Source organism: Rutilus rutilus (genome assembly GCF_951802725.1).
Source record: "Rutilus rutilus genome assembly, chromosome: 12".
In the NCBI taxonomy this organism is placed as follows: Eukaryota; Metazoa; Chordata; class Actinopteri; order Cypriniformes; family Leuciscidae; genus Rutilus; species Rutilus rutilus.
This window is the reverse complement of record NC_140217.1, coordinates 21,148,248-21,171,987: the sequence shown is the minus strand read 5'-3', so window position 1 is coordinate 21,171,987 and position 23,740 is coordinate 21,148,248. Positions and strand designations below refer to the sequence as shown.

The 23,740-nt window shown below is 37.1% G+C and overlaps 2 protein-coding genes across 3 annotated transcripts in view; one reads left to right on the top strand and one right to left on the bottom strand.

Moving 5' to 3' along the window:
- stx8 (syntaxin 8) overlaps positions 1 to 23,740 on the bottom strand; it is a 614,579-nt gene that overhangs the window by 238,544 nt on the left and 352,295 nt on the right. The window lies entirely within an intron of this gene.
- Positions 1,100 to 22,070, top strand: grb2a (growth factor receptor-bound protein 2a). Of its 2 annotated transcripts, none has more exons than XM_084425499.1 (6): positions 1,100 to 1,520; positions 3,143 to 3,381; positions 16,701 to 16,798; positions 18,282 to 18,404; positions 18,863 to 19,031; positions 21,600 to 22,070. In XM_084425499.1, exons 2-6 carry the CDS (start codon positions 3,304 to 3,306, stop codon positions 21,783 to 21,785), a joined length of 654 nt encoding a protein of 217 aa, XP_084281625.1. In that variant the 5' UTR covers positions 1,100 to 1,520; positions 3,143 to 3,303; the 3' UTR covers positions 21,786 to 22,070. The 2 variants fall into 2 exon arrangements, with proteins under 2 accessions (XP_084281625.1, XP_084281624.1); XM_084425498.1 differs by having other exon boundaries at positions 18,282 to 18,410.

Here is a 23,740-nt window from a genome sequence, read left to right as displayed (position 1 = left end):
GTTTCTGTATCAACTGATAACCTTTGAAACAAACTAAATAGCCACCTTCACTTCCACAAAACTGATTCCCTATATCTGCCTACCTTGTTCCGACGAGTTAAAGAAAACCAGAGATGAGTTTTCAGAGTCTTCAGAGATATCCATGTGGAAAATTGCGAAAGAAAAAAAAATGCCGTTTCAACATCTACCTCTGCAGACAACAAAGCAGCTAATAACTTTAAGGGGCTCACAGTGAGGGTCGCACCTTTAGCACCGCCTCACATTTTTATAATTATATACACAATTTTCACCGTACACACTGCTGAATAAATGAATAAAGACAAATAAAAACGGAAGAATAACCCTGGGAAAAACTTGTTTGAAGACGCGTGAGATGATGAGCAGCAGCATCCAGAGTCTCAGTGTCTGCAGAGAGAGAGAGAGAGAGAGAGAGAGAGAGAGAGAGAGAGAGAGAGAGATGCTCGTCTTTCTTTGGACAGCAGCTGACACCTCCAGTCATGGATGGAAACTGCACCTTTAGCCTACATCAGGGCATCACCATTTCTTCTCATATTTGCAAAATTTCTCGTTTATTTAAAGGTTTGCAGTTGTTCAAATAAAGATTGGAAGCGCGTATCAGTCTATTTGTGTCCTATACTGCACCAACCCAACAAGTCTTGCTTTTTCTATTGATTTCTAAACGTAACTCATAACTCATTAAACTGCATATGTTTCAGTATTTATCTCTACATTTTGATATACCGTTTGTATTATTATTATTTATTTATTAAATTGCCTTACATGTAGCCTACAAAACTTATATAGGCCTAGCCTATTTGAAAAGTATATCCCTATGTCAACAACTCAAACGCCTTGTGACAATTAGGCCTACCTTTCCGCTGGTATATGAGGTGTTTTTGTGGTTCATTTTTTGTAATAATGTAGTTTATTTGAGCATATAAATGTATTGTTAGTGCAGTTGTTGTCCTTGAAATGTTTGTCAAATTGACTTGCAGGCTGCAGCCATACTGTTCTCTGAGTTATGGAGTGCAGCATTTCACCCTTTGTCCATTAGATGTCGCTCCGCTCATCTGTGTGTCATGCTGCATTATTCTTTCTCATGGAGAACTGGAACCATAGACATCATGACTGGAACAACCAATCTCTCTCCTGTTTCATGCCAAATCTGTAGCCTACTACAATCTTCACAGCGAGATGAAAAGGTTTAGATAACGGGGCAAGCGCATTTGATTCGAATCTCTGATCTATAGTGCACCGTCGATTTATGTAGTTTCTTATTAATTCAGTGTGCGAAGTTTTTGTTTGGACCTTTCCATCTTTGCTGACCATAACACGAAGGAAGCGGAAATTAACAGCCCGCTTGCTCTTCCCAGAGCTACTCCGGAGTCGGGAAAATTGACTGAAATAGTGAGCCATATAACATGATTTTACTGTTGTTAAAATACAGTAGTTTTATTTAGGTATCTTTTTCAATGCGTAAGGGGGATCGGATAGGGAGACTCTGCACCTCTGTGACTTGGGTAAGTTCTGTTTGCATAAGAACTGATGTTCGACTCGTTTCAATCAGATTGATAGATTTCTTGATAGAAAGAATAAAGATTTGTATGTGGTGGAAAGAAAAAAAAATATATAGCAGCTATATGAAGGAATTTATGTTTGAGTGGTACGTGTTGGTGACTGATTCACAATTAAGGCTGAAAAGTTTAGTGTCAAAACAAAGGATCGCATCTTCAGAATCACAACATCATTAAACGAATCTGTTTATCTAACTCTAATTATGTAACCATAACGACTATATTAACAACTACTATAATACATACTGCTGCAAACGTGCGAAGCGACAAACCAAAACGTTCCTATATAACCAACGAAGTTATCTAAGGCAGCGACGTGACTGACGCCCAGGGCCCACGACACATAGTCAGCGCGAGCTGTCCGGAGGTCTGGACCCTCGCGAACTCGTTACATGGTCGCAGCGTGTTGACAGCTTAATTATAACGGCAACGTTCTAGTATCTCACATCACAAGCTGAGTCGAATAGTGGAGTGAACAAATCTTTTAAGTGAATCGTTCTCGTTCATCCCTTGCACTGACTCCTATTTTGCTCATCTAAGTAAGCGCGTGACTCCATTGGCTGCCTGTCCAGTCTAGTTCAGACGGACGATAAGCACGAGCAAATAGCATTCGAGTGTGGACTGTGAATGGGCATTTTTATTGGCTGCTGGATACGCCCCTTTACTGAACGAGACTCGCTGGAGGAGTGACACTGAACGCGAATCGCTATACAGATAGTTCGTGAACGAGATGTCTCGTTTCGTGAGTGTTTTAAACTGGACAATTTTACGTCAACATGGATCTGCTGACCGACTGAAGGAGTCGTCGTTCGTCCTGTTCGGTTCATGTTCTCGTTGACAATAATGAGAAAAGGGAGAATGACTACACTAGGCCTATTAAAATGATGTTTTCTGAAACTCAAAACTATTTTATTTATATTGCTCTCGGTAAAATTCATGGCTAGCTGCAGTTGATTAAAATAACGAATAAAATGGTCTGCTTTGTTGGTTTGAGTAAAAAGAAAATTATACTTCAATACGCAAAAATCTCTTAATAGATTTTTAGAGATAGGCCATGTTAATTAAGTGTAACGAGTGTCTTAACGTTTCGGTTGATTCAAACATTGATTTCGCACTTTTATAAAAAGCCTCTGAATTAACCAGTAAGCGAATCTAAACAAATCTTCTTATTGAATCGATTCAAATGATTCAAATCACAGGTATTGATCAAAACCCCAACCACTAAGCTTTAAACGTGATCTTGACATGAATGTATGAAGAATTTGTTTAGATTTGCGATTAGTTGTCATTTGTTGTGGTGCAAATGTGTCAGATCTTAATGACTCAAGGTCTCACCAGCATCCAGTATCACCAAGACACCCCACATCACATCTGATTCCTCTTATTGGCTCATAGTCAGTTGCAAGAAAACGTCAGCTCGACCCAGTTATTTCGTTCCCTTTATATTTGCGTACATTGCACAGCTGCTTCACACCAGATCTGATTAAAAGGCAAAAAACAATATTTTTCCTTATGCTTTGTCTGTATAGATAACTACATTTGTTTCAAATCTTTATGTCTGTCTGCAGGTTGACAGCACGCAGACAAGGAAGAACTGTCACTCCACGGACAGCAGGGACAAGGACAGAAATTAAGAGATTGAATCAGATCAGTTAGGGGTGTTATTCTGCATGTAGAAACACTTCCTTCTGGAGCTGTATATCTGTCTTTTGTCCACACAGTCCATGCCATGGAGGCAATAGCTAAATACGATTTCAAAGCTACTGCGGATGATGAATTAAGTTTCAAGCGTGGAGAGATTCTAAAGGTAAGTGTCATTTATTGCTGCAGCATTTTTTCATTTCTGTCTTACTGTATGATCAAGTTATGAGAAACCTCATATCTACAGATATCTATAGTGTATCTGTTTATCCTTTTGCAATAATTAATTTATACAGACACATATTAACTTTAATCAGGGTCGAAAATATGCAGCATTGATTTCATAAAGTCTGGACGTGCTGTGATGTTAAGTCAAGTCAACTATCTTATTTTTATAGTGCTTTTTTCAATGTACATTGTTTTGAGTCAGCTTTTCAGAAAATCATGATATTAATGCTTGTAATATCTCCATGCCTTATAGTCATATTTAGCAGATTAGAGCTGGGCGATAATATAGTTTACATTTTGGGGATATATAAACAATCAAGCAGTTGATGTGATTGTAACTAGAAATTGTAGCCTATAATTGTTTTGCTGTTTGGAACTCTGTAACATTGTAATCATCTCTTGGAAATCACGTAACTTTTTTTTTTAATCTACTTTAAACTGACCACATGTTAAATCAAATCAATTTAATCCATATGGGTAGCTTTGAGGCCATAAACTTTGACATAATACACTATTAAAACACTTTAAGGAGATTTCAACAAACAACAAAAATGTTTATATAATTTAGGATATTGCTTTTTTACAGCTTGTTAAGTCATGCCTTAAAATTAAAATGATGTAAGGTTGTAAATCGCAAATATTTCATTATATATTTGTTGTTTGCCAAGGCCCAGTTCTTTTTGTTGGGCTAAATAAAAAAAACATGCACTGGACTGCTGCATTTGATATCACAGCTCAGGATAATCACTAGTTAAGGGTTTGTGACTGTGCACATTCTTGTGGTGCCATCAGCCAATCTGTGTTGTCATGGGGCACGTTCAAGTTCAAAACGGTGTGCAACGTTTTGCTACGGTTTCCGGGTTGAACGTCATGTTTCCTGGAAACGGCGTGCACCGGTGTGCAACGGGGTTTGAGATACGTTTTCTCTTGTTTGGTGGGTGTGTCAGAACTGCAGTCCAATCAGCAGCAACATGTATATAAAGCACGTGGTATTAAAGTGAACTCGCACAATGGGTTCAAGGAAAGTAATTTACAAATGTGTTTGATGCAGCTCGGTAGGCTATACGCAAAAACTGAGGATATTAGAAGACATGTTTGTCGAAAGTTTTATTGTAAAAAATATAGGATATCAACATAATGATGTAGTTGTTTATATTTTTAGCATCATTGCAAGTGTATTGGTATAGAAATAAACAATGGTAGGCTAATTAAGTGCTTTTCCTAAAAATGAGAAAGAAAATACAGGGTATTAAAACAGTACAAATAAAGTCAGTATGTGAGGCTAAATAGATGTGTTTTAGTCTGAATTAGGTAAGATGTGTGCTTCCATTTCAGTTTCCACAAATCCCTTCACTCGATTGGGATGTTCTCTTTTGTTCTGGGCGGCAAGTGCAGTAACTGTAACATCGGGCATATTTTGTAGTATTAAACACATATTTATACCGAATTCATCAGTGTCATCAGAACAGTGTTCAACGCATCACCGTTTCTGTTTAAAAAACGTTGTGCAACGTTTTGTCGGGGCTGAACGCAGCCATGATATCATTTTAGTGTGGCTCCAGAGTGATTAGTCACATGGCATTTAGGTTCAGAATATGATTGGCTCCAAAAAGATGGCAGATTCTGCACCAGGGGTTTTGAGCCAACCAAGCAACTGTCATTAAAATGAATGGGAATGCTAATGGATGGCTTTTTACAGATATTATGTAGACCTCCTTAACTGCAACTTACCAGCAAGTAGCATACACTACCGTTCAAATGTTTGAGGTCAGTAAGATTTTTTTTCTCTCAGTTTTTTAAAAGAAATGAATACTTTTATTCAGCAAGGATCCATTACATTTATTAAAAAAATTGACAGGAAAGACTTTTAAAAAATAAATTACATTTACTTTTCACAATTTTTTCAAATAAAATCTGTTCTTTTGATTTAGGGCTGCAAGATATTGGAAAAAAAATGACATTGCATTATTTTGTTTTTCTGCGATATATATTGTGATATGAAAACAATTTCACCAGATGACTTGAATAGCTCTGAATATTAATCATTCTAGAATGATTGGGGTGATTTTGTAGGGGAGTGAATCTGCATAGAAATTAATAAGCATAGACATAAACAATAGAACAAAGATACAAACAAAATACAAAGTCGAACAGTATTCATAAATGTAATAATCAATTGAAAAATAACACTGCATAGAATTCACTGTAGAAAATTACATGTATTTAATCTTTGTTAAAGTTACAAAAATGAATTTCTCTTTGTATTTTGTTGTTTGATTAACATTAATGACACAGACACCAGTAGGAATATTAGGCTGCTGTCACTTTAAGACCGAATGCATGGATCCAATAGAGTGATGCAGGTATGAAGACAGAGCCCAGAAGTCTAATTCGGTAACTTGATACTTTGACAGTTTGTTCTGCAAAGTAAATTACACAAACCCTAAACTAAAATTTTGAAGCAGTTATGTTCATTTTTGAAAATGTATGTTTTATATAACAATTTGGGGTGTGTGCAGTGTACGTTGTAGAACAAAACGTCAAAGTATCTTCAAGTTATGTTTACCACAGGCTTTATTTTACTCATAAATTGAAAAACTCCATTATAAAACCCTATAGGAAAATCTCGAAGGGACCAGCGATGCAGCCCTATTTTGAACTTCTATTCATCAAAGAATCCTGGAAAAGTGTATCATGGTTTCAACAAAATATTAAGCTTCACAACCTTTTTCAACATTATTTATTCATCACAGGAATAAGTTACATCTTAAAATATAAAACAGTATTTTAAATTAAAATAATTAACAATATTACGTTAATTTTTTTTTTTTTTAATCAAATGTAGCCTTGGTGAGCAAAAGAGACTTCTTTCAAAGATCTGTTTCTGTCCTGGTTCTGAACCAAGGGCAGTCAACCTAGCAACTCAGACTCCCCCCATCCACCCACCCCTGAAGGCTTCAGCTCCATCCAAAGTATTTTGGACTGGATTCAGGAGCGCTTGCCATCCAGCTATAATTTAATTTAGGTCACGTATCAGCTATTCTTGCCCCCTGGACCTTTCAACCAGCAAAACGCACAGCTTCAAAGCTGCACATCTTTCTCAACATTCCAGACAACTTTTAATCAGCAGCATACATACGTACTATCTGCTTCTGCATTCTGCCAACTAGAATATGATCAAACATTGCTCTTTTCATCTGAATTTTACTTTGTCTTCAAGAATTTTGGCACACAGAGATACTGTGCCAAGTTTAACATTAGCAGAAGGTCAATGAAGTTTCATCTCTCAAGAAAACCTTTGAGCCATAGGGTCTTGAAATTCATATTTTATTATCTTCTAAATTTAAATTTGCCAGAGTAATTGACAGGTTGAAAAAAAAATGAACGATTCAAGTCTCCAGGCAAAAGGGATTAATCTTAGTAATCACTAGCAACTTTTCATATCATTTTTATAATTGATCATATTAAAAATTGCAGGAGTGTAAAGCAAGGAGTGCCAGACCTGTCTTTGCTTGTTGCATTTTCTTCACTGACTTCACCTCTTCAGAATGAAGTTGGAGGTTTAGGAGAGTTGGTCTTGATATTTTTTCTCCCTTACTCTTTGGCAATGCCTGCAAAATTCAAATCCTGGCACAGACCAAAAGCAATTACGGAATTTGATGAACTTTTGAGAGCAATTTATGGAAGCTACAATGACAAGGCAAAAGATTTCATATTTTACCTGTCCAGTTGTGAGTTTGCAGTCTCAATTGAATGACATGCTATTGTATTATTGAAAAAGAATGCACACCCAAGGTGGTAACGTTGCAATGACTGGAGGCCACCTCAGGTGTGCATTATTTTTTTTAATAATTCAACGGTTCATTGTCAGTTATTTGGCTTACCAAAATTTAACCAAAATTTGTCCATAAAACAATCTTGTGTGTATATAGAACTACTTCCCTGCATCTTCCTTATAAACAGCCCAAGACTCTACAACATTTTAGAAAGAGCAATCTTATGGAGGCTAGAGCCATTGTTATGGTGAAATAATTTGGCACAGTGATATAGAACTGTAATGTGCTCAAGATCTGGTTGGAACTACTTTATCCGTGCAGTTATTGAAGATTAATTAACACATTAGAAAATCTGTCAGCCAATCAGAATAAAGCATTCTAGGTTCAGCCATTGTGCAATGGTATAAAATGAGATAAAACACTAGGTGCAACAAAATAATCCAAGATAAACAGCATGGATGAAGGAGTCAGATACATAAATAAATTAATAAAAGAAAAATTGTGTGTGAATCTGTCATCGGTTTGAATAGAGCCAGTACTTTACTCAATGTTGTTTTATATGTTTTGTAAGTGGTAATATATTCACTACCATTCAAAAGTTTGGGATAGGCACAATTTTTCAATGTTTTTAACATGTCTCTCATGTTCATCAAGACTGCATTTATTTGACCCAAAATACAGTAAAAACAGTAATATTGTAAAATATTATTAACTGTTTTCTATTTTAATACATTTTAAAATGTAATTTATTCCTTTGATGCAAAGCTGAATTTTCAGCATCATTACTCCAGTCTTCAATGTCACAATTCTAGTTCTAACAAAATTCTGTTTAGTTACCAAATGTTTGACAATCACAATACACTTACACCGAAAATGATACACCGACTGAGTTTAGACAAAGCATATGTTACATTCTGCTTAAATGTCCCTGCTTGTCTGGACAGAATGTTCAAAATATCTTATTTTAATGAGCATACAAATGTTATTATTTATTGTTCTATTTATTTTATTCTGTTGTACCATTGAGACAATAACAAGTTTGCAGTAATGCAAAGATGTCATTATTTAATTTTGTAAACACTGTGCATTTAGTTGTTGTTGAGTTGAGTTGAGAATTACACATTTCAGCATTATCACTAATCTGTGTGTGCATTTTCCTTGAGAACCAAGCAAGTTGACTCATGAAACCATTTGTTTATTATTTCGCAATCGCATATCGAATCGCAATATTGACCTCAATAAATCGCAATATGACATTTTCCCCAAATCGTGCAGCCCTATCCAAAGCCCTATCCCAAATCAACATTGTTCTGTTGAGTAAGTAACAGAATTCTGTTGGGAACTTGGATCATATAGAGAGGGATGTTTCCAATTTTGCTGTTATCTATATGAAAATCTTTTTTTATTTAAAGGGAATAACAACCCAAACATATCCCATGGGATAACAGCATTTGCTTCTAATATGTTGTGAACATTCCCAAGCCCCAAGAGTCTGTTAGGTTGGCCTAGAAATCCTGACTAATTACTGTATCAGCCTCCTGACTGCAGGATAGGATTTGATCTTCTCACTTGGGTTCTGTTTTGAACCTCTGGCTACAGGGAACTCAGCTTTTTCCAGAGTCTCTTGTGATTTTGGTGCTTCCCCCACACCTCCCCCAAAGGCAGCGCTGAAAATTTTAGCTGTATGTCTGATATATTTATAAATTTATTGCCCTACTTTCCTAGTTTCATGGGAGTTGATTTTGCATACATGGGCGTTGCATCAAAGAGCATGTCACCTGCAAAATAAGAGGAATCCTCTCACATATATCTTCCTTTACTCACTCTCATGATGTAACAAACATTTGACTTCATTTCATTTCATGACTTTGACTTTTTTTCTCTCCATGAATCTTAAAAGAGCACATTTTGAACAATGTACTTGTCACTCTTTTCCTTGCTACTACAATGAAAGGGGGAGGAGCATTGCTCAAAGGGAATTATGTATAATTAATTAAGATGAAAGACTATATAAGCCTAAATCTGGCTCCGATATAGGGGTAAAGAAAGAATAAAGCCATAGTTACTTTTTTTTCCATTCTTTGAATTTTTGGTTTACATCATTTCTGAATAATCCATTGCATTCCGGTGTCATCGCATAATTTTGGGATAATTATTCCTTTTAACATGTTCATTCATAGACACTTTATGAACCAGGCCGAACTCTTCTGCTTAATTTTTCTGTAGTGCCCTGACAGAAGCCCTAGTATTTTCAGTATTTTTAGCATCATTCTCACTGACTTTGAACACTCAACCAAAAGCGCCTCTGGCACAAGGCAGAATGCCACTAAAAAGGTTCTATGCTTTCAGTTTTGAGAATTTGATGTTGTGCTACAGTACAATACAATATTTATTTATAAAACACATTTAAAAACAACCAAGGCTGACCAAAGTGCTGTACAGAACAAAAAAATGAAAATAAAAATAAAACAACCAATAAAGAAACGCAAAACAAAAGATAAACAATAATCGTACCTAAATCAAGGAGTATTAAAAGCCAAAGAAAATAAATAAGTCGTTAAAGAAGATTTGAAGGTGGAAACAGAGGGAGCTAATCTAATGTAGAGAGGTAGACTGTTCCAAAGTTTTGGGCCTGCAGTCGCAAAAGCGCAATCGCCTCGTTTTTTAAGTCTAGATCTAGGCACAATGAGTAGACATGCAGTGATCACTGGATCTCAGAGTTCTAGAAGGAGTGTACGGACAGAGTAGATCGGTCAGGTACTGCGGGACCAATTTGTTGAGGGCTTTATAAACAAATAATACAATTTTAAAATCAATTCTAAATTTGACAGGTAGCCAGTGCAGTGTAGATAAAATAGGGGTGATCGACTCATCCTTGCGGGTCCCGGTGAGGAGTCTTAACAGCTGCGTTTTGCACTAGCTGTAGATGGGAGAGGGAAGACTGAGAGACACCAATTTAAAGTGAATTACAATAGTCTAGACGAGTTGTTACGAAAGCATGAATCACTGTTTGGAAGTTACTCTGGGTTAAAAAAGGTTTCACTTTAAAGAGTTGGCGAAGATGTAAAAAGCATGATTTTTTTAAATCTGTTTATCAAATTTTAGGTTGTGATCAAACAGAAAGCCCAGATTTCTAGCGCATTGAGTTTCATATGGGGCAAGAGAAACATGGTCAACATCAAGCAAACAGTTTTCCTTGGGCCCAAATATAATTATTTCAGTTTTATTTTCGTTTATATTTAGAAAATTACTTGAAAGCCAAAGCTTAAGTTCATTTAAACAGGCCAACAGGAGTTATAAACCATTTTTATTGTTATGTTTTAAAGGAAAATAGATCTGAGTATCATCGGCGTATAGATGAAAGGCTACTCCGTATTTATTAAAAATGGAAGCCAGAGGTAGCATGTACAAGGTAAACAATACGGCCCGAGGGTTGATCCCTGTGGGACTCCACAGTTTAGAGGTACACTATAGAGGAGGACTGATGACCAACACTAAAACATCTGTTGGTCACATAAGAACGGAACCACTGTAAGACTACGCCACGAAAGCCCACAGATATCTCCAGACGTATCAACAGGACGTCATGATCGACTAAATCAAATGCGTGCTAGAGACGTGACTATAATGCTACAGTCTGTACAGAGAATAGTTGCGGTTAAAGCTTTTCTTATAGTTACAGCCAAACACCTGGTTTATATGGGAGACTATTACTCCTATGCTACTATGAGATACGTTGCGACTTTATTTTGTTAGTTTCGTTTTTTTGGTTGTTTTTTATGAATTCATTGAAACTCATTGTGGATGGACATCAGCGATTATGCATTTAAACAAATTATTAGATTCAGTGGGTTCTTCTGGTGTCACCTCTATTTACTGATTCAGTGATTGAGTGCAGGCATTTGGGTTGACATCACTGTTGTCCTTACTTCACAAAACTTTATATCGTAAACTCTATATACACACTATCTATATCTATACACACTCTATGACTTTCAAGGTTGTCGGCTTGCTGTTCTTTTAACACTACACAACTGTCTTTTGTCGCTGATGTAATTTCCAGTCAAAACACATTTCACACTGCTGGATTTTGGATTGCAGACAGGTCTAGATATTTAACCTACTAAATATCTCTCGGCATGTGCTTCCTTACATTGCGTCTTTGAAAATGTACACATGAGCATAGACATGGATTCAAAGCGCCTGATGCCTGCTTTAGTCACACATCTCTTCGTCTGTTACAGTCTTTTATCCGTACAGTTATGATCTTGTGTCTGAACCTCTATGGCTCACAGCCTGTCTGGAGTATGTCAGCCTGTGATTAACTGTTTGGCCTTCAGGGTATGTTTGGACTCGTAATATCATGGCTGATGCCAGTCATTGGTGGTGTCATTTATTTATTTACCAAGGAATAAGATGCAATGCACAGATTAATTAAAATATATCAAACATGAATGAAACGAATTATCCTTTTCAGTGTGGAAAAAAATCTTACTGCACTACTTGCTGCTGCTACTACTACTAATGTTAAGTTTGAATTGGTGCTGTCTAGTCCCAGCTGCTAAAGGCGATTCAATTCTTTCCAACCAGTATCAGCTCTCCATTGCTCTTGAACACAATAATAATCTATTTATTACAGATACATAGGCCTGCAGTAAAGGGTATGCCAGACATGAGGTGAAAATCTTTGGAATTAGAGGATATTATTAGCCTAATATGATTTGCCTGGATTTTTATTATGACTGAATTAAGATCCTGTAAAATCTCGCCCCCTGACTGTATGGTTAATTTTCCATTTTTGTCTCATGAGCAATTATGCTTCCTTTGTCTTTCATAAGTGCTTTAGGCACACTGGACCATATTTCCTAGAAAACCTTTAATGACCTACATTTTCTAGATTGGGTGTGCAGTGTGCAGTGTGACCAGAACCTTACAACTCAGTATATTCATCAAAGAAACCGTAGAAAAATAAGCAAACAAAAATATAAGCAACAATGGTTTTCAACACTGTATAATAATGAAATGTTATTTGAGCAGCAAATCATCATATTATAATTATTTCTTAAGGATCTTTTGACACCGAAGACTGGAGTAATGATGCTGAATATTAAAATAGAAAACAGTTATTTTAAATGAATAATTTCACAATATTACTGTTTTACTGTGTTCCTGGTCAAATAAATGCAGTCTTGGTGAAAAAAAGAGAATGAGACCCTTTGAAAAAAAAGAGAATGAGACCTAAATGAGGTAAAAAATTAAGGTAAAAATAAATAAATATGGGATATATAAAAATAGATGGGATCGCATACCTCTCCCATTTTGGACAATTTTGAATGTGTCCATATTTGCGATGTAACTGCTATTTTATATATATATATATATATATATATATACACACTCACCTAAAGGATTATTAGGAACACCTGTTCAATTTCTCATTAATGCAATTATCTAATCAACCAATCACATGGCAGTTGCTTCAATGCATTTAGGGTTGTGGTCCTGGTCAAGACACTCTCCTGAACTCCAAACTGAATGTCAGAATGGGAAAGAAAGGTGATTTAAACAATTTTGAGTGTGGCATGGTTGTTGGTGCCAGACGGGCCGGTCTGAGTATTTCACAATCTGCTCAGTTACTGGGATTTTCACGCACAACCATTTCTAGGGTTTACAAAGAATGGTGTGAAAAGGGAAAAACATCCAGTATGCGGCAGTCCTGTGGGCGAAAATGCCTTGTTGATGCTAGAGGTCAGAGGAGAATGGGCCGACTGATTCAAGCTGATAGAAGAGCAACTTTGACTGAAATAACCACTCGTTACAACCGAAGTATGCAGCAAAGCATTTGTGAAGCCACAACACGCACAACCTTGAGGCGGATGGGCTACAACAGCAGAAGACCCCACCGGGTACCACTCATCTCCACTACAAATAGGAAAAAGAGGCTACAATTTGCACGAGCTCACCAAAATTGGACAGTTGAAGACTGGAAAAATGTTGCCTGGTCTGATGAGTCTCGATTTCTGTTGAGACATTCAGATGGTAGAGTCAGAATTTGGTGTAAACAGAATGAGAACATGGATCCATCATGCCTTGTTACCACTGTGCAGGCTGGTGGTGGTGGTGTAATGGTATGGGGGATGTTTTCTTGGCACACTTTAGGCCCCTTAGTGCCAATTGGGCATCGTTTAAATGCCACGGCCTACCTGAGCATTGTTTCTGACCATGTCCATCCCTTTATGACCACCATGTACCCATCCTCTGATGGCTACTTCCAGCAGGATAATGCACCATGTCACAAAGCTCGAATCATTTCAAATTGGTTTCTTGAACGTGACAATGAGTTCACTGTACTAAAATGATCTCAACCCAATAGAGCATCTTTGGGATGTGGTGGAACGGGAGCTTCGTGCCCTGGATGTGCATCCCACAAATCTCCATCAACTGCAAGATGCTATCCTATTAATATGGGCCAACATTTCTAAAGAATGCTTTCAGCACCTTGTTGAATCAATGCCACGTAGAATTAAGGGGCAGTTCTGAAGGCGAAAGGGGGTCAAACACAGTATTAGTATGGTGTTCCTAATAATCCTTTAGGTGAGTGTGTGTATATATGTATATATGTATATATATATATATATATATATATATATATATATATATATATATATATATATATATATATATATATATATATATAGTATTTTTTTTACTTTACTCATTTCCCAATGCTCATGCAACCGGATTTTGGTGTAAAAAAAAAATTTTATGTTATGCCTTGAGTCACACACTTGTCCTGGGTTTGTGTGTCAGTATGAATTGTTTTGATTTCAAGGGTCAGAGCTTGTCAATGTTAAAAGAAAGCTGTTTGACAGATGTGGTCAGAGGCCTTGTGTTGTGACTCTGCTCTTGAATCTACTCTGCTCTTGTCAACACCATCAGGCTTACACTCCGTCTTAACCAGACATGAAAACTACGGCCAGAAGTTATTCAATTTCACAGAGAGTCGATAAACACCAGCAACTGGTGGTGATTTTATGCAAATGCAGCGAGTACCAATAGGAGTAAAGACTCCGCATCTTTTTAGGTACTGTATGTGGCATGTAGACAAGACGGAGAAGTAGGGATGCACTATATATACTGGCCACCATATCGGTATCGGACGATATATGTAAAAAATATATATTTTATCGTTATCAGCACGATAAGAAAATTTGCCCGATATAATAAAGCCAATAAATAATGGATTATTTCCTTGACCTTCAGCTGAGACACTTCACGGTTCACCCTGGTGTTCTTGAATTGCTTGAATTATGATTGGAATGACTTCAAAAAAGGAAAATACTGTTTAGCGCAACATGCTTGTCTGACATATAGGCTACCTAAAATTATAATGAGAACATCATTATAATTGTGTGCTTGGGACATTTAATGCTTTTAATGGTGATTTTTGTTTTGTAATCAGGATCTCAAAAATTATATAAAAATTAGTATTTAGATTTATCTGCCAATATATCGGTTATAGGCTTTCAAATATAAAGAATTATCGGTATCGGATAAAATGTTCATATCGGTGCATCTCTACAGAGAAGTTAATGTTACTGTGAGCAATTTACCTGTTCTGTATGTTTTTTCTCTGTCGACATTTCTGATGAGATCTTCGGAGTACTCATACTTTTGCCCATCCCCGCTAGTGGCCAACAATACTGCAAAAGTGTGAATGGGGCCTAAATAAAAAAATGACAATTCTGTCTGCATTTACTCATGTGCATATCATTCCAAACCTTTTTTTCTGACTTTCTTTCCTCTGTGGAACACAAAAAAGCTGTTTTGAGAAATATCTTAAGTAACTGAAACTGTTTGGTTACAGACATACTTCAAAATATCTTCTTTTGTGTTCCGCAGAAGAAAGTCATACTGTTTCGGTATGACATGAGGGTGCGTAAATGATGACTTTTTTATGGGTGAACTATTATATATTAACATGGAAGAAATATTATTTCTTATTTTATTGTCACGTGCTACACACCGTCTCTCTGTACTCTATATGGGTGCAATTGCACCATCGATATCTAAAATGTTCCTGTATTCTATTACCGTTTGAACCTCTTTCCCACTCTCTTTCTGTTGCTATGCTCTTTCTGCCTAGCAACAGTGCTTAGCTGCGGGCAAGCATGCTGCTGGTAGTATGATTTCCTCTGTATAGGGATTTAGTGGTTGTGGATTGTGGCCGGTTGACATCTCTGAACCACAAACCTGTGTTTTAGCATTTGTACTTGGTTTGGGCATCACATTCAGTTATCTGTTTGCTGTATTACTTTTTGGCTTTAACAAAGCTTGCTCTGATTCTATGTTGTATGTCTAATACCAGTTTTCATCCAACCACTGCGAGGGGTTTTACTGGAAAGAGACAAAATTGGGGCAAATTTTGCATATGCAAATTCTCTTCTGCACCCACACAGAGATTTCCTAAAATTTTGATTACTTTTTCACCAAGATTACAAGAGTAAAAAAAGGACAAATAAAACATTATTTTCCGCTCTCTATTTGTTAGTGCTAGCCTAGATTTTAAAAATACAAAATAAAGGTTTGTCTTCTTTATAACTGAGACTGTTCATTTTTCCCACAAAGACCCACTTTCATTTTTATTCTTTGTTCATTTTTCCCACCAAGACCTACTTTCGTTTTTTTTTCTTCTTCTTTTTTTATATTTGGAATTTGACATCTTGGCTTGTTTATAATGTGACTCTTTTTCTTGAAGGCAGAGAAAAGAGGCGCCATAGCGCGGCGGGTGTGAGAGCAGATTAATGATTGTTTACAGAGAGAGAAGGGATGGGGAGACCATCTTTCAGAGTTATGAGAGCGTTCAGGCTATAGGATAAGATTCCCATTTATCTTAGAAGGATGTGTCATAACATACTTGACTTAAGCATGACTGAGAGAGGGTCTTTTAGCCTAAAATAATCACATTAGGTGATGTTTTTTCATATTTGTCGACTTCATCTGTTTCAACCGAAAGCCCTCCACCTCTGAGATTGTCCACAGGTCAGAAATGAACTCTTTATTTCATATTGGAAGGTGATGGTCATTACCACAGATGGTCCTTTTTCACAGTTATGAAAGAGACATTAAATCCCAGCCATCAGAACTGATGGTAATGGTCCACATCTTTTTGCGCAATCCATCTGGTTCAGTTTTGCAATTCCACAAAACAGGGTAGTGTGCAATGTATTTCTCATTAGTGCCAGAGAAGTCTTATGTATACAGGATGTTATGTGTGGCTTAAAGCTGAAATGATGGATATTTCCTGTATGCTATTTATAGAGGGTTTTAAACACCAAAGCCAGTGATACGATTGGTTCTTTAGCTCCTCTGTGTTCTGAGGGAAGTGTCTTCTGTGGGCTGATTGGAGGTTTACTGTGTGGACACTGTGTAATGACAACATGCTGGTGAAGTTTTGAAGTGTCTATTGTTTTGCCATCAGGTTTTAAATGAGGAATGTGACCAGAACTGGTACAAGGCAGAACTCAATGGAAAAGAAGGATTCATCCCTAAAAATTACATTGAAATGAAGCCACACCCGTAAGTATTTGCTCTTTTTAGTCACCAAAAAGACCATCTTTACAAGGGTTAGTTCACCCGAAAATTTTAATTCTGTAATCAGTTACTCTCACTCCTGTCATTCCCAACCCATAAGACTTTTTTGCTCATTTTTGAAACACAAATAACCTGATTTCTGGCCGTCCATCGAATGTCCAAGCAAGTAAAACTTTGACGCTTCAACAACTTTATAAAGACATTGTAAAAGTAATCTATATGAATCCAGTGGTTTAATTCAAGTCTCCTGAAAAGACTTCAGCGAGTACCAATGAGGTTGACACATTAGTATAAGCACAATATATATAAAAATGACAATGTTGAATTTGATCTGTTGAAGGTCTTTAGTTGTTTCTTTTTTGTTCCGTCTGCTGAACTCAGCATTTGAAAGTCTGCTCTTATTACATATTGTCAATGTGACGTCTCTATATAGTTTGAATCCATGCCTCTCTTATAACAGTATACCTCTCATCAAAATATACACACTCTATGGGCCCTATCATATAAATGGTGCAATGCAGCGCCAGGCGCGACGCAAGTGTTTCTTGTTAGTTTTAGCCCGACGCAGTTATCATTTTCACGTCCCTAGCCACGTTGTTTAAATAGCAAATGCATTTGTGCCCATCTGTTCACCCATGGGTGTTCTGGTCTGAAAACAAGGTGTGTTTAGGCGCATTGTTGGCGCGTTGCTATTTTGAGGAAACTGAAATAGACTTAGACCAGGTTTTTGTTGGTCAATGGCGCACTCTATTTCAGTTTCAGTTATTTTGTTATTTAAAGGGTGCATTAGTAATGTGCGCCTATAGGCGGGTGCACAGCGCGCATACACTCTGCTTATTGCACACACAGGGACGCGCAGCAGCACACAAACATGCCAAATATTACAAATAAAAGGATTACAATGTAAAAGACTATTATTGTTTACCTAAAAATATGGTGGAATCCAGCCACCCTTGTGCACGAGCAGATCCGTTTCCTCTCTGGAGACGCGTTCAGTCTTTCTGCTTGCAAATTCCGCCATGTAAATAGCAATCCGCCATGGCACGAGCGCAACTGGCTTTTAAAGGGAATGGGAGATGAGACTCTGATTGGTTTATTGCACGTTACACCCAAAACACACCCATGACTCATTAAGAGAATAGGGACAACCCTTTTAGACCATGCGCCGGTGGATTCGGACACGCCCTAAGTGCGCTTGCGCCGTGTGCTTTAGACTATGAGCTTGGATCGTTAAAATAGGGCCCAAGATCTCTAATAAATACTCAAGTTAAACTTCTTTTTTCTTGTCCGTCCAGTGAACCTGGACACTGCAGATGTTTTCTTTTATTGTTATTCATTAAAGATGTGCTTCTCAGTGTCATAGCTGCTTTGCAGAATCTCTCACTTCAAAACTCTTGTATTGTGGAATGTCACCAGTACATTCTACAACATCTTAACCATTGCTTTTTGATTTGTTCTGAACACACAGCTGGTTTTATGGGAAGATTCCCCGAGCAAAAGCAGAAGAAATGTTAAATAAACAGAGACACGATGGAGCTTTTCTCATTAGGGAGAGTGAGAGTGCACCTGGAGACTTCTCACTGTCTGTCAAGTATGTGTATGTCATTCTATTCTATTCTATCCTACTCTATTTTATTTCTCTGTGCCAAATAACATTGCCAATTTGTATATGACTGTTCTGAAGTCCTAGTAATAAACACTTAGAAACAAAGGCTGCTGATTTTGAAATTTTGATGCAGTAATTGAATCTGTTCTTGTAAATAGGGGCATGTCACTGAATAATTGATGCAGTGCAGCAAAAAATATAGCCGTTTCAACACTTTATTTTTGTGTTCTTCTGAATTCTTTTGTGTGGTATCTAAACTAGGCCAACACTGAATCATTCAAACAGTTCTCCACAGACAGCTGCAGACATCAGGGTTCATGATACACTGAACAGTGCAGAGTCTTTTTTTTATAACTATAGTTGCAATATCCAAGTGCTATAAATGCAGCTGGTTATGATGTAATTCTCTAAACACTACCCCCCCTTCTTTTGTTTTTCCATAGATTTGGGAATGATGTCCAGCATTTCAAAGTCTTACGAGACGGAGCAGGAAAATACTTCTTGTGGGTGGTCAAATTTAACTCGTTAAACTCTTTAGTAGATTATCATCGATCCACTTCTGTGTCCAGGAATCAGCCCATTTTCCTCAGGGACATTGAACAGGTACCACAGGTAGGACTGAATCAGTGCTGGAACATTCCACAAGTACTGTATAGTACACATTGGTAGGGCTGGGCGATATGGAGCAAAAAATATATCTCGATATATTTTGCTATATCTCGATATACGATATATATCTCGATATCTTTACAGGAAAAAGAACCCCCCAAAAACTACTGCAAAAACAAATATGCCAAATACCACCAAGTATTTTTTATTGAAGTGCAAAGAGGTAGGCAGTTCATGTAGGAACAAGTGCTTCTGCGACATTTTTAAATAATATATTTTTTTATTCTTTTTTTATAATTAAAACTAACATCATAAACATCATGCTATTTTTTTACTTTGAGCAATTCTGGAGCTATAATTGACTCTAGGAGCATATAAAACAAAACAGCTCCTTGGAAAAAATTAAATGTAATATTGTAGTAGCTATAAACAAAGGTTTATTTTTAGTTCAGATTAACATTTGAGGCAATTGTATTCATAATGTCAAAATTAAACCGACGTAATGTTACTTGGAGGCATTATAGCCTACTATTCCTGCCAAACTTCCATGGTTGCAGTTAGTGTTACTACAGTAAATCCATGGTGAATGTTGCTGATCTGTGGACACTGGATAGTTCATTCATGGCACAATGTTTCTTCCTGGTTTTGCCCACCCCTACACATTGGTGTCTCATTTTCAAAGCATTAAATGCACAAATCCCATAGTTTTGTCTCACCTTCTCGACTAAAACCAACAAACAAATCATGCAACATTCTAATTTTTATATAATCAATTGAATTGAAGTAAATTGTAAAAAATCTTATATTTAGTTCTGTCACCCTGTTACTAGATGATTTTCCCTTTGATAACAAACCGTGATATGGCCAGCAGCCGTATCACCCTGTAGCCCAAGACTGGTTGCCCACTGAAGGTAAGCAGGGTTGAGCCTGGTCAGTACCTGGATGGGAGACCTCCTGGGAAAACTAGGTTGAGGTGTTAAACCAAGATCCTGACTCTCTGTGGTCATTAAAAATCCCAGGATGTCCTTTGAAAAAAGAGTAGTGGTTTAACCCTGGCATCCGGTCCATATTTGCCCATTGGCCTCTGTCCATCATGGCCTCCTAATCATCCCCATATACTGACTGGCTTCATCACTCTGTCTCCTCTCCACCAGTAAGCTGGTGTGTAGTGGGCGTTCTGGCGCAATATGGCTGCCGTCGCATCATCCAGATGGATTGGTGATGGTTGAGGAGAGAACCCCTTCTTTGTAAAGGGCTTTTGAGTGCTATATAAATGTAACAAATTATTATTACTTAATTAAAACCAACACTTTCCCTCAGAATTGTAGTGTTGACGCATTGTGCAATCATTCCACCCTGTTACCCAAGTTATTTAAAGGGTCATGAATCCCTAAAACACAATTTTGAGGTTTTAACATATTTTTACTGGTTGCACATCAGTGAAAACAAAAATAGCACTCATTATGTTTATTATTATGGTCTTACATGTATCGCATTACAGTGGAGAATTCAAATGTCATGAAAGACCGTTTAAGCGCTGTCCGTTCACCTCTGCCTCTTCAGCTTTGCGTTCGGACACGCAGGTGTATATGTATGTGTAGGTGTATCAGTACTGTAGCACAAAAGTGTTGTTTGCATTTTCCCAACAATGTGGTCAGAGCTGGAGTTTGACTGCAAACACATGAGAAATATGAATGTAACAATATTTAATACGTAACAACAACATGCGAAGCGGGCATGAGAGCGGTTTCTGCACAGAAAACTAACACTCGCAATGCGGATCACAGTTTATATCCAGACAGGAGCAAGCGCATTTGTGCACATATTTCATGTCTTGTGAAATATATATGTGCAAATAAAGACACTGATACAGCGGTACATCTGATCATGAACGCAATGACACAATGAATTAATCTGATACACAGAAGACGATGTAGACTGATAATTCAAAGAATGGACAAACCGTAACTATGCCTTTATTTTTCTGTGTTAAACTGACGTGTGTCATTTGTTCAGAGATTGTAGTGCTCTTAAACGTAATGAAAATATTATTATTATTCCTCATTTTTCATATAGACCAGTTGCTCTGCAAAGTTATAGCCTAATGCTGATTTGTTGATATTTCTAAGAATAATTTATCAGAATGTATTTGATTTGTTCATGATAGTTGTTAGTAGTGTCTAATGATAAGATTTTTGTGAGATTGCTGTCATAGGATTATATTTTTAAAATACATCAAGGTGCCCCCAACTCTGTTGTTTGTTTTTGTCAATAGTCACGTGTCTGTAATGAGTGTATTGTGTGTATTGTGTTTTATTCGGACGGGCACCCTCTTCACTCCCACTTTTCCACAGCTTTACACGCCCATTTCTTGAGTCTTTTTCAAATCTGAGGTGTGAACGACCAGTGCTATTCATGACACTTCATGGCAAAAAAAATCATAATTTTCATAAATATTTATATGAATGGTAAATAGTGTGTATATATATATAACCAGGCATTAGGCCAGATTGAGTTTAAAGCAATGTCATAATTGAATTAATTCTCAACATTTCTACTTCTGTTCCACAGCATTCCACATATGTTCAAGCTTTGTTTGACTTTGACCCTCAAGAGGATGGAGAGCTGGGTTTCAGGCGTGGAGATTTCATCCAGGTCCTGGACAACTCGGATCCTAATTGGTGGAAGGGGGCTTGTCACGGACAGACTGGAATGTTTCCTCGCAATTATGTCACACCTGTCAATCAAAACATGTAACTTTCAGAGAAAATGTTTGCCTGCTTAAAGCACTTGTGGACTTCCAGCTGGGTTGCCACGGAAACGGAAACCACAGAGGGGAGAGAAAAGGCTCAATTTGTGACATGGATGTCGATTGGCCGAAAAAAAAGAAGAGACTGTGCTGTTTGGAGTGGTTGACATTTTATGAAGCAATATTGGCTGTGTGAGAAGAATGTTCTGGACTGATATTTCGTTCATGTACTTGCATCACATCAGCTTAGCTTTATATGCAACTTTATTTCATGTTATATGACATCTGCTGTAAAAATTATGTGAAGGAAAGTCTTATGCCACAAATAAGAGGTTGATATCACTCAGCACACCACTGTGTTACAGTTTTGCACCAGGATTAATTTTAAAGCACCATGTTATGGTTTGTTAAAATGCATTGTGAGTTTTTCATTTTTGCTTTGTCTTTTGTCATGTTTTCATATGTAGTGTTGCCATGTTATTTGGTGTGGGATGATCAAGCATAATCTCATGCCATTGTAAAATTACATGTAGTCATCTTTTTCTCTTAAAGGGACAGTTCACCCAAAAATGAAAATTCATTATTTACCGACCCTCGTGTCGTTCCAAATGTATACAACTTTCTCCTGTTGAAGACATATCCGCATTTGTGCTCCACAGTAGAAAGTAAGTCATACAGGTTTGGAGCGTCATAAAGGTGATGTCAGAATTTTTCTTTTTGGTTGAACTATCCCTTGAAAATAATGTAATGGTGCCAAAGCGTCTGTAGCAGATCAATTGTCAAATGTAACAAATTTGGAGCATTTCATGAATCCCTTTAAAATGGCTCTTGATGTGATTCCATTTGGGAACTTTATAGAGTATGTTGGATACTCTGGATGATTCCTGTATAAATTACACAGAATAAAGATATTTCCATTGAAACCCAATGCAATAAAAAAAAAAATGGTGATTTTTGTTTTATTTTATATATATGTTTAGTAGTGCCGTAGAATGATGCCATATGACTGTGGTGACAAAGGGCTGAACTTGCTCAGATTGAATACTAATAAGCATTTTTTTTTTTTTTTTTTTTGTAATATGAATAAAAAGTTTATCACCCCAGTTTTACAGGGGACATGAGTTCCTCCTTTTGAAGCTGCAGGCTGTACACAGTGTCTGATGTCATTTGAGATTTCTCTTTTTTTTTTAGTTTGTCATTATGTGGCCCAAGTTTAACTAAAAGAAAACTATCAAACATATACACTAACATATGTGTCATTTTTGATGCTGAATTTTTTACCTTTCAAGTTTGATAGACTTTTAGCCCTTCGGTTCTTCTCTATTTGTCAAGGTAATTTGTTCTCTTGGTAGTAACTTCAATTATTTTAGTAATGTTCAGTTGTGTCACCCACTTAATTGAGACGTAAACTCAGCAAAAAAAAAAAAAAAAAAAGAAGAAAAAATAAACATCCTCTAACTTTCAACTGCTTTTATTTCCAGCACTGCAGTGCACCTCATCCGCATGGACTGAGCCAGATTTGCCAGTTCTTGCTGTGAGATGTTACTCCACTCTTCCACCAAGGCACTTGCAAGTTCTTGCATGTCTGGGGGGACACATGGTTACATGTGGTTTGACACTGCGAGGACTATCAGCTTGTCCTTCGTGTCTCCTTGTAGCACTGTCTTAGGCGTCTTTGATTATGGACATTGCGGTTTATTGCTCTGGCCACATCTGCAGTCCTTATGCCTCCCTCTTCACACAAGTGATCGAGGACCCTGGACATCTTTCTTCTGGTGTTTTTCAGAGTTAGTAGAAATGTCTCTTAAATGTCGTAAGTTATTGGAACTGTGACCTTAATTGTCTACCGACTGTAAACTTGTAAACTGTTAATACTTTGAGGACTGTTCCACAGGTGCATGTGCAATAGTTGTTTATGGTTCATTGAACAAGCATGAACACTGTTTTACTATATATATATATT

What these genes read in the sequence shown, in the direction of transcription:
- grb2a (XM_084425498.1), top strand. Translation starts at nt 3,304, where the DNA reads ATGGAGGCAATAGCTAAATACGATTTCAAAGCTACTGCGGATGATGAA. An exon ending in AGCGTGGAGAGATTCTAAAG is followed by an intron (nt 3,382 to 16,700) that starts GTAAGTGTCATT and finishes TTTTGCCATCAG; the next exon opens with GTTTTAAATGAGGAATGTGA. An exon ending in TCACTGTCTGTCAAGTATGT is followed by an intron (nt 18,411 to 18,862) that starts GTATGTCATTCT and finishes GTTTTTCCATAG; the next exon opens with ATTTGGGAATGATGTCCAGC.